Source organism: Thamnophis elegans, chromosome 5 (assembly GCF_009769535.1).
Source record: "Thamnophis elegans isolate rThaEle1 chromosome 5, rThaEle1.pri, whole genome shotgun sequence".
Classification (NCBI taxonomy): Eukaryota; Metazoa; Chordata; class Lepidosauria; order Squamata; family Colubridae; genus Thamnophis; species Thamnophis elegans.
In genome coordinates, this window is record NC_045545.1 from 60,077,607 (window position 1) to 60,091,653 (window position 14,047).

Below are 14,047 nucleotides of genomic sequence, written 5' to 3' on the forward strand. Positions count from 1 at the left end.
CCCTAATCCCTCTCATAGACTCGAGTGCAAATGGCACAAATTAGACATCAGAAGGGCTCTTAAGATCTATATTGCCAAGACTTCAGATGCACTGAGGAGCTCTTCATCTCTTTCCATCCCACAAATAAGGGGCTAAAGGCTTCACCATCTACGGTGGGGTGCTGGATCTGATCGGCTATAACCAGGGCTTACGTGGCAAACCAGCTCTCTCCTCCACGTAACATCACTGTGCATTCCACACGAAGCGCGGCTACATCTGCAGCGTGGACAAGGCAGGCCTTGGTGGAAGAGATCTGCAAGGCGGCCACCTGGGCGACCCCTAATTCTTTTATCCGCCATTATAAGATGGACAGATACGCATTGGTGGATGCGGCATTTGGATGGCGAGTCCTCCAGCAAGTTCTCCCTTCTTCAAGCTCTTAGCCCAGTCTCAATCCCACCCAGGGATAAGCCCAACTCTGGTACGTCCCATGCATGACCGCTGTCTCCACCAACATTGGAGAATGGGGCGTTGGTTCTTATCTGATACGTCCCTTCTCTAGACAGGTGGAGACAGCAGTCATCCCCACCCTTGGTTCCTGGCCTAGGGACAATGGGCATTATGGAGCTAAGGGTTTTTTCCCCTGGCGAATTGAAAACAGTCAACTAACGCACAGCAGTCTACTTATCTCCTTCGTCACAAAAGCGGGAGGACACTCCCCCGAGGTGATGACATCACTTTGGTAGACTCAGTTCTATTGGTTACTGACTGAGTTAACCCATGCATGACCACTGTCTCCACCTGCCTAGAGAAGGGGCGTATCAGGTAAGAACCAACGCCCCATTCTTCACAAAGTTTTCTAAAAATAATGGTAAAATTTCAGGCTTTTTTCATCATACTATATCAAAATGTCCGTATATTTTAATTTCACTAACTATTCTATTTCCCACTCACTGAATCAGTCCATTCTCTTGCCTATAATTGCACACAGTTCTTAAGAGTGGATGCAGCTAATCTTCATATATTGTGCCATAACTGTTGTTTTCAGGTTTTTACTTATTAGGAAAGGATTTCAGCTGTTTTTCATTTACCACTGTTCTTTTTGTGTGTCATCTGACCGTTCTTGGTTATGTCATTGAGATTTCTTTTGATCTGGTTTTAGAGATAGATAGTTCTATAATCACACCTATAAAACGTATCTGACCTCACCTAACTTTCTAGTCAGTTTCTCCCTAGTATATTTGGGAACAACTGAATTGATTTTTCTACCAATAGGTTATTCTGTGAGCTCAGTTAACTTCATTAGAAAGCAGTTGTTTAAAGTACATACATTTCCACATGCAAACTGAAATACCAATGTTTCCTATTGGTGGAAGTATAAAACAGAGACATTTTATTCAAGATAATATCATTCATGAACCTTTTCCAACATATACATAAAATAAGCATGGATTTGTTTGCTATGAATTTGATATTGGATGGCTGAATAAAAGAATAGGTGATGGATGGAGTATTGGGATGGGGAAACATAAAAAGGAATGTAAAAATAATGTAAAAATTGATACATATATAGAAATCTGGCCTGCAATCTTTTATGAAAAAGTTTACCATTTTTACAAGCTAATGTGAGGCTTTCAATATTTGCAAGTTACTTTTCAGTTCTTCAATGATTTTTTTTAAAACTGGTGTTTTTTTTCATTTTTAGATGCCCTAATGTTTCCCCTTCTTTTCCAACACCAAGTCTACCTGAGATTGGCCAATGCACAGACAGTAGCTGTAAAGTCCCAATAGGAGGTAAGTATAGCAATTGCTTAAATGGTTTGGTTATGGGATTTGATGGGGAATGCTTGACAAAATATTTTTATGGGAGAGTTGAATGAATCTTAATCAGAGAAAGAAATTAGTTGTGGATGTTCCATCACAGAGGTTTTAAAGAAGAAATTGGACAGTCGTTTATCTGGAATGCCACTGAGTGAGACTGTCTCTTGAGTTGGAGAAAACACAAAAGTTCAGATAAGCTGGCTATTTGGAATTGGAATACTAAGGACCCTACTATTAATCAGAATAAATATGTTCCTTTTTCCCAAGCCATGCTTATTGCATTCAGCTGTTTCAGTTTGGTCAAATGAATTTTGCTTTTCCTGATGGAAAGTACTTCCATCAGGAAGTCAATTTGGGTAATGGTCAATATGGTATAGGGGTTAGACAAGATTAGACAAGATCCACATTATAATCTGTCTTCAATGTGGAACAGCTTTTTTTCTGTCAGGTTCATACATTCCTGTTACTTAAAGGTTTATGGTTTCCTCTTTTGTCTTTTCTTATTTATTTTAAGCATTTTTATAATGGCATGGCTGCTTTCACATTAATAAATGGATTTCTGACTTTTAAATTATACCTTCCTTTGTGAGAATGATATAGTGACATTTTTTTTTCTGCATATAGTGAAACAACTATCTTTTCCCAGAGATGGCTGTCATTCAATTTGGCTTTAATCAATCTAATTGACTGATTAGCAGCAAGAGAAGTTGCTGCTAATGAAGTTGCACCATGCCCGTAAATTGCCAAACCATTGAGCTCTTCTATATCTATGTTTGAATGTGTGTATGCAGCCATATAACGGGAATAAAACTTTTTCTTAGAAAAATGTGAGCTTGGATATTCCTCATGTTAGTATTGTTAGAATTCTGCTTAGAGAACTGTTTTATTTTTCACCAGCAGAAGCATGGAAACAGTTTTTTATACAGCTCATTGAAGGACTTGGTGTTCTAAAAATCTGCATCCTGCCAGTGGGATTTTTTGCTGATTCACAGGGAAAAGGTTATGTTAGGATGACATATTTGTAATTTATCATTAGGGAAGATTGTAATACAGAAATGCTGAAATATAATTTCACTGTTTGTAGAAAGGACAATCTAATCAAATCTTATAATTGTGCATCGTCTTCTTTCCCTACTTTATGACCGCAAAGTTCTCTATCCCCAATGTAAGGCATTTTAATTTATTTCATTTTAATTTATTTTTTGGCATGGCAGAATGAGTGAAAGGAACGTCCAAAGTTTGAGCAAAGGAGTATTGGTGCTCTCTCTCTGCCTTATAATGCTTTGGGGAAGGCTGACACAGGCATCATCATATCACAGAAGCCATTCGGGTAAGTCAAATTATTTCTTTCCTTGTAAATCTGCAGTGTTTAATAGAATACTGTACTTCATTTTTTCTCGTTCTGCTGCCTTCCAGAGATATTGCAACTACAGTTGTTAGAAGTGTTAATTTGCTTGTTAATAATCAAGTGGGCTGAAAAAAATTGAAATTACAATAGCTGCGCAATAGCTACAGATGGGGCAAGCTGAGCGTGTAGGTAGGTAGATAGAGGGATAGAGAGAGAGAAATAGAAAGATAGAGAGAGAAAGAAATACAGTATATAGGTAGGGAGAGAGAGAGAGATAGAGAGAGAGAGAGAGAGAGAGAGAGAGAGAGAGAGAGAGAGAAGCTAGGTATCTAGGTAGATAGAGGCGGAGAGAGAGAGGGTAGATAGGTAAATGTTTCCAGGTGTATTTATCCATGTACTGGAGAATGAAATTGCTGACAATCTGCAGCACCTAAGACTTTGTTTCTGCTGGTACAGCACTTGATCAATGTAATTCTCATCAATCAGTTAAAAAGCTTTCCAAAAGGAAAAAAAAAGTTTTTGCACTCTGCAAACCTCCCCAAAACGGCCCATTTGTTGCGAAAACAGGCCTGTTTTTTTTTTAAAAGGGCATGAATAACCTTGGGGCGGGCTGGCAGCATGCTCGGGGGGGGGGGGGGGAAATGAGCAAAAAATGCCCGTTTTTTGCAAAAATGGGCACTTTTTGTAAAAAAAAAATTGCATGCATAGCCTTACGGAGGCTTATAGAGTGCTGCTGGGGGCTGGACAAAAACGCTTGTTTTTTGCTCATTTCTGCCCTCCCCAGCCCCCAGGAGCTGTCTGAAAGCCTACATAAGGGTATGCACGGCCATTTTGGTGAAGGGGCGGGGCTTCGGGAGGCAAAAAAATGCTGTATTCAGTGTATAAGATGCACCCAGATTTTCAGCCTCTTTTTTGAGGGGAAAAAGTGCGTCTTATAGTCCAAAAATATGGTAAGTAAAATTCTCAGGAACCTCCAAATGTTGTTATCAACTCTAATTCTATATATGATAAAATGGAATATGATAACATGACTGGAGAGGCGAAACACACACACACACACAAACACGGCGCTGCAGATTCCAAGAATTCTGATAATTTCCAGACAGGAGTTGGAATTGCAGGCTGTCAGTGGCTGATTGTCAGGGAGATGAATAGTTGTCTGCTACACCTATTCATCTCCGCCCCCTGCCTTTTATCCCCAGAACTAGGATGGGCTTCATTAGCAGCAGGGACTCTTCTGTCCCAAGGACCAGCCCATAGATTTCCACTCCTCTCCTCTTTTCTTCCTTCTGCACATCTGCACATCAAACACTGCACCCAGCTGCTCCTCCTCTTCCTCATCAGCCAACTCCAAATCTGGGAGCTGTTGACTCTCCATCTGAAGGCAGATGGAAGGCCCAGGCTCTGCCTCTATCTCTATCTCTGAAAGCTCCATTCCCTCGTCCCCCTCGGAGCTCTCAGAATTACCTTGATGCTGGCCCTGACTTGCTCGCTGCCTCCTCATCTGATTTGGCTGCCTGAAGAACTAGAGGCCAATAGGCCACAACACTATCCCATATAATGATTATGTGGCTCATGACATTCTATGAAGGCAAGGTTAAAAACAAATTTCCTTCTCCCCAGGTGTCAGACCAAATGTCCTCACAGCTCACCTCCATCCACGCCCAATGCTTAGGGAAGATCCAGCTTCTTCCCCTTTTCACAGCCCTCTGGAAAGCTAATAGGTCTCTAGGATATAAGGGCAGAGGCTGTTCCAAAGGAACTAATATTATTTCACCCGTCTCTTTCTGAAAGTTGTGTACTCCTGGTTCAGGATTTATTCAGGCAACCAACTGAATAAACATTGATGGGGGAAATCTAGTTTCCAGCTGAGTTCCTCTTTCATGTTTCGTCTGGTTTACAAATGTATGCTGCCTAAGGACTATTTCTGTCAAAGTGCTTTCCCATACCATATGCTCTCAATATGAGCTGGGCTTTGAAAATTGATCATCAATGTTCTTTTCTTTCATTCAAGTCCATTTCATCTGAACCTTTTTCTTCCTTCAGGATAGAAGGATAGTCAGGATATTCCTTCTGATGCTGGTAATTAAGGGAAGATGTTGAGAGCCCCTTTGTAATGAAACCAAGTAATATAAATTAGCCATTAGTTAATATTTGCAAATGAGCAAAACAAAACAAAACCAAAAACCAAATAGATAAAAAAATTAAAAAGCAGTGGTATACATTTTTAGTTTTTACTGAAATGTTATAGGGACGCGGTGGCTCAGTGGCTAAGATGCTGAGCTTGTTGATCAGAAAGGTCGGCAGTTTGGTGGTTCGAATCCCTAGCGCTGCATAATGGATGAGCTCCCGTTACTTGTCCCAGCTTCTGCCAAACTAGCAGTTTGAATGCATGTAAAAATGCAAGTAGAAAAATAGGAACCACCTTTGGTGGGATAGTAACAACATTCTATGTGCCTTCGGCGTTTAGCCATGCTAGTCACATGACCACGGAGACGTCTTCGGCTTTGAAATGGAGATGAGCATTGCCCCCTAGAGTCTGGAACGACTAGCACATATGTGTGAGGGGAACCTTTACCTTTAACTGATAATGGGCTGAACTTCAGGTGTTTGTAGAATAAAACCTGTATAGTGGGATTTTAATTATTCAGAAGTGAATACATTTTTACATAATTAACATAATAGTATTAATTTATCTTTCATGCTAAAAATATATTCTGCCATCCCTGAATTCTCTACTGTGACCTGCAAGGAGAGGAAGTTCAGGGATTAATAACTGCAGAGAACTGTCTGAACCTTGCTTTCCTGTGTGGCTTCCTGCGATTGGAAGCAATTAAAAGTGAATAATCACCTTGAGTATTTAGGAAGATAGTTTTGTCCGTAAGGGCAGGGGAGCCTTTTTGGTTTGCTTGCAAGTGCGTAAGTCCCATTGCTGCTACCTAGAGTATATCCTTGAATGTGGTAGGAGTACATAAAAAGTGGGCATATGGGGAGAGGGATGTAAAGGGAGAGGGAAAAGGCGGAGGGAGGAAGAGATTGATCAGGAAAGGCATAATAAGTACCTGTCTGAGGAGAGAGAGAAAAAGCAAATGCTGCTTGAGTCTCACAGGCATAACTGCATTGTAGTCTTTTGAGTTGTAAATATAGTTCTGTCATTTTTCGTATACAAGCTATTTTCTAATTCTCATTTGAAAGCGAAGCCTCTCGCTTGACGAGAAAGAGCTGATGGAAATTGGGCTAAGAAATTCAAATTGGAATTCCGCTCATGTCTGTTGCATACTTGTATCTGCATAAAAGTGATACTTCTAAAGTAATTCTGCTTCACTGCTTCTTTTCTGACCATAACAGCTTTTGATGCAACAGAGCTTTTTAACAATAGCAGAACCTATGAACTCCGGTTCGGCTGCATTTTTGGCTTCCATACATGAGGCATTCTTCCAAACTGCTTTTGTATTTAATGACCTAATGTCAGAAGGCTGGTTCTACTTCTTGTGTGCTGTGAAAGACACAACAGTGTTGAAAAGACGTTTCAGGAGTTGTGCAATAGCTCTATATTTTCTTTGAGATGTATCAGCATATGCTGCAATTACTAATGGGAGTACTTGGAAATAGTTACAAGAGAAGCTGGAGGCACCAATGATGTTACGCTGTAAAATGTTTTTTTTTTTTAAAAAAATTCAGCTTCATAAGTATGTGGAAGGAAGTCTTGCCTGGAAACTCATATCAGTCTTCCTAAGTATTTCCAAGGATAAATGGAATGAAATAAAATTAGAAGTCCTGCTCAGGCATGCAATGCTTCAATGCATCCTCAAATGAGTATATTTACTCCTGTAGATATGGCTTTCCAAGGTGACAATAGAATGCTGTTCTGAAGATCCCATTTTTTTTATGGTGCCTACATTATATGTAGGAAATTTATGTGCAAGGGGATCAGGATTTAATGGTTTTTTTTTGGAGGGGGTAATAATCCCCCCCCACAAATAGAAAGGAAATCTCTGTCTCTCTCCCCCCCCTTAAAGAATATTCTCCCTAATATATGGGAGAAGACATGAAATATGATTCCATGTACTTTATTCCGTATTCTATTTTTACCATTCATGTCCTTCTATAGATAAATCAATTCTAATCTTTTACCTAAACACATAGTCCCATTTTAAATAATCACTGAGGATCTATTTTTTCTTCACTTCCTAATTTATTGCTAGGTGCATATGAAGATAAATTTCTCTAATAATGTCTGGAATTATTTTAGAGGGATTAAAATTTGTTTATGACATACAGTTTCACTAAATTATTCTCTTCATGAAATTTGTCAAGAAATTTCTTGGAATAAGAGGCAACAATTTGATTTGGGGGAATGTGATGCATGAGGCCAACATATTTTAAGACAGAACAGAATTGTAATGTTATAACAGTATGATAGTCCATCAATTTTTATTCCATCATATGGAATATACATGTACAGACACACTCTATGTTTCTCAGGATGAGTGAGACAGTTTATTTATATAATATAAAGATTAAGTTTATGTTGGATTTTAATAGTAAATCACAACTAGCTCTTGAATATGTGGATTTCTCTTACACACTACTTTCTGTGCATATAAAGACTCATTTGTATCTTATGATTTAATTTTTTGTTCAGCTGCAGTGTCTGCTGAATGTTCTAAGAGTGAAATAGGGATATGTGTGCATATGTGTCTGTATGTGTGCCTCTGAATATGTAATAAACATTTTCCTAGAGATCAAAGCAGCAAAAAAGGGCAACTACTTTTATAAAGCCATTGTTAAACAATTTTAAATTTAAAAAAATTACTGTGATGAAGGCAATGATCACTAGCAGAATTTATTTGGACATTCTCAACTTTAAAATTAATAATTGGTTGCCTTAATGAGTTTAAGGTTCAAGTTTCTTGATGTGCTTATTTAAATGCAATTGTTTGATAAAGAAGCTGTAATGTCAGGCTTTCTCTTTGAACTTCAGTTTTGCCTAATAAATCTAAATTCAGAAAACAAATTTAGAATAAAAAATCCAATAGAAGAGGATATGTGTAGATTTACATATTTTGGATAATGAGATGTCTGCAAGTACAAGCAACAAGAATTATATAGTACACACACATACACATTTTTTTCAACAAAAATGTTTTAATGGAAGGATGATGCCTAAAGAAGTCATCCCGTCCCCTAATTTCCTCCTGCTTCCACTTTCACAAATTGATTTATAAAACAATTGAAAGTCAAAATATTCGCGGGGGGGGGGGGGATTATTTACCAAGCTAGTATGACCTTGGAAATCAAGCTGAGAATTGCAGGATTCTTGGTTAAAAACAACTCATAACATACAATGGAGATGTTCCCTGCTGCATGAACAATGTAGTGGAGAAGAAAAGTATGAAAACATTGGCTATCCTACCTTTTCTTTTCCAAGAACTTCAGCATTTTTGGTAAAACCCTAACTGAATAAATGTATCCTTTAAGGAAAATGTGAAATAAAATATTTTCAAGCGTTGATGTTAATTTTAGAGAAGAATTAGAGGATGCTATAAAGTAAGCATCATCACTGAGTCAAGGTGGTAAAATGCACTTCTTAACGTGGGCGGATTTGCAGGTGTCCATACTTTTCTATTTCTATTTTTATTTCTATTTTCAAGGAGATTTTAAGTAGCCCTTAAGTTCTGTGTTTAAAATATTGGATGCTAAAGCTTGTGAAGACATAATCATGGGCCATTTTTCAGAATACCAACTATTCCCATGGTGACAAGCACTAATGCATATACCTTTGCAGGATTTTTGTTTTTATTGGTTCACTTTGTCAGAATAAATGGTAATGTGGCATACTTTGCTCTGTTGCATCCCCTTCTTCACTGCAGGGGTACCAACTAGTTTTACTCTAAGGTGGAGTTCTTTTTGCCCCCATATTATAATGTCTGGCAGCTTTCATCAATTCCATTTATTCCAGGAAGTTTCATAACTCTCATCCTTTCCATACTTACATTTTTCTTCTGACTTACCAAGTAGAAAATATATGTGAAGTTGTCAGCTATTTTCAGTATTTTGTGATGAAGGCATGAAATAGTTTTTAATATAAAGATACCAATGTATAATGTATAAAGATTATTTAGATTAGAATTTGGAAGCTTGGAAGAAAATTCTGTTGAAAATTTATTTCTCTCTTGAAAAGAAATTATTGATGATTGAAGTATAATATTTTGTCTCTTACGCAGGTATATTTATTTATGTATGTATTATACTTTGTTTTTATTATATTACATACTTTTCATGCTATTCTTTATCTTTTATGTCCAAAAGTATGTTGTTCAATGGCCATAAGAATTCAGCAGCAGAACTAGTAATAAAACCTTGATTTGAAGTGAATTTCCAGTTGTAGAATAAAATAGAATGGGCATATTTTTACACACAATTGTGTCTCTGCGTATACAGATTTGAATGGCTTTATTTATGGCCATGTAATAGCATCTTACCAGCATGACAGACATTCACTGAGTTATAAACTCATATAAACTGTGGTGAAAGAGATGAGTAAAATTACCATTTTATAAAGGATTTGTAATATACTCTGCAAAGCTGATATGAAAAGTTGATAATCCTCTTCTTTTCTATACACTTAGTTAAGGCATAGTAAGTGCAAGCAATAAAAACATTACTTGTTCCTCTGATAATCATTGAATATGTTCAGGCATAAATGAGTTTAAAACTTTAATTATTCATTGAATATTAGAAGTAGCAAGGTATAAGAGCCAAGTGTGGAACACAGACTTCTTACTTGGCAATCAGCTTTCGAGAAGCTTAGCAATCTCTGATTTTAGAATTGATTATCAGGTAATTAAAAAACTGAATTCTGCCAAATATCAAATCTTAATATTGAGAGGATTAGATTGATTAGCAATATCGTGGTTGAAGTAAGAAAGAGAAAGAAATGTAATAGCGAGAAAGTTTACAATTATATATTGGAAAGCAGTCTTCCCCAATTTTGTATCCTCTGACATGTTAGGCTATAATGTACGTATACTCTAGCCAGCTGGTTGAAATTATGTGTTACAGTTGTGATCAATTCCATTCAGTCTACCACATTTGGAAGACCCTAGCTGTAAAGAAATGGAGAATCTGTCAGGTCATCTGGACAAGGCCTTTGCCTTGTCTCTATTTTGCTGGCATTCAGTGCTTTTCTGCAGATTGCTCCTGCTTTCGCATCGGAAGTGCTGAGAATTTTTGGATTGAAAGGATTAGATGGTGACATCACCATTGCACAGGGATGCCTGGTTGGGGACTCTTTCCAGGTTAATTGCCCACCAAAATGGTATCTATTTATCTACTTCAGATTACTTGCTTTCAAACTGTTAGGTGGGCAGGAGCTGGAATGAATGATGGGAGCTCATCTCATCACAAAGCAGAATTCGGGTCTCGAACACAGCTAGCTGATTGTCAACCTAGAGTTCTAACCTCGTGAGCCGCTGCACTTGTATATGGCATGCTTTAGCACATTTAACAGCACTGCCTTGCACCAAGGAAGACATGAAACCTATCTTGCCATTCAGTAGTTGGGCAATTCAAGTGGTGAATAAACTAGGAGCTATCCTGTCTTTTCTCTGGTCAAAAACAAGAACAGCTCTAGTTTTAAAGATCTTAAGGCTGTGATGGCGAACCTTTGGCACACATGCTACAGGTAGCAAATTGAGCCCTTTCTGTGGGCATGTGAGCCCTTGTCTAGCTAACTTTCACTGCACATGCATGTGCGTGCCTCCCACCAGTCAGCTGATTTTCAGGTCTCTGCCGTGCATGCCTCGAAGCTCTGGGGGATGTTTTTGCCTCCCAGAGCCTTCAGAGGCTCAAGAAAAGCTTCCGGAGCCTGGGGAAAGCAAAAAATGGGCCTCTTGGAAGTTCCAGATATCTAGAAATGAGCCTGTTTCCGGCCTCTGGAGGGCCTGCGGAGCCTGAGGAAGGCTGTTTTTGCCCTCCCAGAGGCTCGAGGAAAACCTCAAGACCGTGGGAAGGGTGAAAATGCCTCCCCTCCAAGTAGGCCACGCTGGTGTGTGTGTGTTTGCATGCACAGGGTTCACACACACGTGCAGGGTTCGCGTGCACATGCACAAGGAGTGGGGCACATTGCATTGTGGGTGTGGCCACATGCATGCGTGCGATAGTGCCTACACACATGATTTCTTCACATGAGGAGAAAAAAGTTAGTCATCACTAAGGTATCACAGCTCTTTCCACTAGAAATAGAGATATTTATTCTATTTAGCCTATAAATTCAATTAAGACTTAACAACCACACATTACCCTAATATTTGCATTTGGTGGGGATGCAGGGGTTATGTCCAAAAATGCAGTCATATAACTGGGTAGGAGCATCTGGTTGTTTGTGGATGTTTTTGTGGATTAGGGAAAAGAATAGATTTTAAGGTTTCAAGTTGACATATTTTGCTTCACAGATCTTACTATGGTCACTCTTACTTTGCAAAACATACATTGCTCAAAGTTGTTCTTTTAATTTTAATACTTTAATAGTAATGCATCTTCTGTGGGGCTACAAAATAGAATGTCAGCATTTCAAGTATCATCCAAAATTAAATCAGAGTCCAAGGCAAAGTAATCCTCAAAGTTCCAATTTATTAAGAGACATGTTGGAACATTTGTGGAAACCCGAATCTGAGCTTCCTGGGTTTTTCCCACCCAGTTGAAAGTTCATGATCTTGCCCCCACACCCACAAGTCCATCACATGGTCCAATCTTCCATTGCCATGCTGGCAGTTCCACCCATCCAGTTCCTGTTAGGTACAGAGGTGCAGAGACAAAGAGTGACCTTGGCTTTCTAGAAAGGAATTTTTTATTTTGACAACAACACATTTTTCTCCTTACTATTCCCTCTCCCAATTCCCCACTAATGAAAAAGCATAGTAAAATAATAGAGAGTGTGGCAGGCCAAAGATCCTAAAAGGAACCGGCTGTAGGCCTGACAGGCGGCCTCTTCTCAGAAGAAAAATGTTTCCTGAAAAGAGAATAACATAGGGGTTAATGTAACAGATTTAACCACCTCTTCCCTCCCCCTCCCAGGGGGACTCTTTGGCTTGTTGGGAAACTTCTCATGGTATTGTTTTACTAACATCCACTTTTAGGTCCCAGTTTTTCACCCAAGTACGTTTGGACAAAGGGTACCCATTCCAATGCACTAAGTACTATACAGCCTGGAGTCTAAGATTTTTTCACTTCATAATGTCTCTCTCCTTCTATCACTACAGGAGGAGAGGGATCTTGGGTGGACGGTTTAATGCTGCTGGACCCAATTACTGGTTTCAACAAGTTACAATGAAATACTGGGTAAATTTTCCCTAGAATTCTGGGTAGACTGAGTTGAACTGTAACTGGGTTAATTATCTTAACTATTGGGAATGGACTTAAAAATTTTGGACCAAATTTCTTTCTAGGCATTCTTAATCTTATGTATTTGGTAGATACAAAAACTTTGTCCCCCACATGAAAGGGGGTTGGAGCGAGCGATGTTTATCAGCTTGCTTCTTGTAGGTTCCTGCCACATCTGCTAGAGCTTTCTTCATATTTTCCCATCGTTTCTTTAATGTGTCCATCCATTCATTCAAGACATGGAGGAGGGAGGTTCTCTAGGCAGCTCAGGCATGGGAACAAATTTCATATCACTGGTAATATGGAAAGGAGTTAATCCAGTGCTGCTATGGACCACATTGTTATACGCCAATTCGGAGAAGGGTAGAAAGTCCGACCAGTTGTCTTGATAGTCCACGTAACACTGGATGTATTGTTCCACCATCACATTGTCCCTCTCCGCTGTGCTGTTTGTGCTGGGATGAAACGCTGAGCTGAGTCTTTGTGTGGACCCAATGGACCTCAGGAACTCTTTCTAGAACTTGGTGGTGAACTGAATTCCGTGGTCTGAAATGATCCTCCTGGGCACTCCATGCAAGCAATAAATGTGTTTCACAAACATTTTCGCTAATTTCTTTGTGGGCAACCCTGAGCATGTGATGAAATGCGCCTGCTTGGAAAACAAATCAATAACTGTCCAGATTACTCTATTCCCGCTGCTATCTGGGAGCTTGATGATGAACTCCATTGCAATCTCCTCCCATGGTCGGCTAGGGCCGGCCACTCGTTGTAGTAGTCCAGGGGACCTATCCAGCAGTGGTTTCATTGTTGCGCAAGTAGCACAGCTTTTTATGTAATCTTTCACATCTGATTTCATCTTTAGTTACTAAAATTGATGCCTGGCGAGGTGGAGCATTTTTAGGAATCCAAAGTGACCTATTAGTTTCGCATCATGGCTTTGCTGTAGAACTTCCAGTCTCAACCCCACAGGGATGTACAGTTTGAACCCCTTCCAGGCTAAGCCACCGTTCATCATTAGAATGACCTTGTTATTGTTGAACCACGGGTCTGCCAGGAGTGTCGATTTCAACGCTGTTATCAGCTTATCCTGGCTTCGGGTGGTGACCTAAGCCACCTTTTGGTGTGAGAAAGAAATGATAGGGTGAACAACTTCTTCCTTGTTACTAGTACTGCAGTTTTCTCGACAAAACATCCGCCAACAAGTTTTTTTGGTACTTGTTGGATACCTAGGGGTTTTGTCTCTGCTGCAGGTGCTGCAGGTTCTGGGATCTTGGGTTCAATCATCCCTGGGTGGCCCTTTGGCTCCACCGGTGGTAGTGGGCCAAATGCAATCATCAATTTTTTACTGCTGTCCTCCCACTTTATCGTAGGCGTCCACTTGTCAAGCCATGCAACCCCAAGGTAATTAATTCCGGCATCTTTGGAACCACAGTGAATCTAAGAAGCTCATAGTGGCAGCTTACCTGTAACTTTACCAGTTCGAACATTAGCATGGCTGGGCTCCCCCAATTAGT

General features: G+C 39.5%; 1 protein-coding gene across 1 annotated transcript in view; it reads left to right on the forward strand.

Annotated features, from left to right (window-relative positions):
• Positions 1 to 3,016: 3,016 nt before the first annotated feature.
• Positions 3,017 to 14,047, forward strand: part of TAFA3 (TAFA chemokine like family member 3) — a 64,929-nt gene continuing 53,898 nt past the window's right edge. Inside the window, exon 1 of the mRNA XM_032218581.1 lies at positions 3,017 to 3,131. Coding sequence (XP_032074472.1) covers positions 3,017 to 3,131 — 115 coding nt within the window. The remainder of the gene's footprint in view (positions 3,132 to 14,047) is intronic.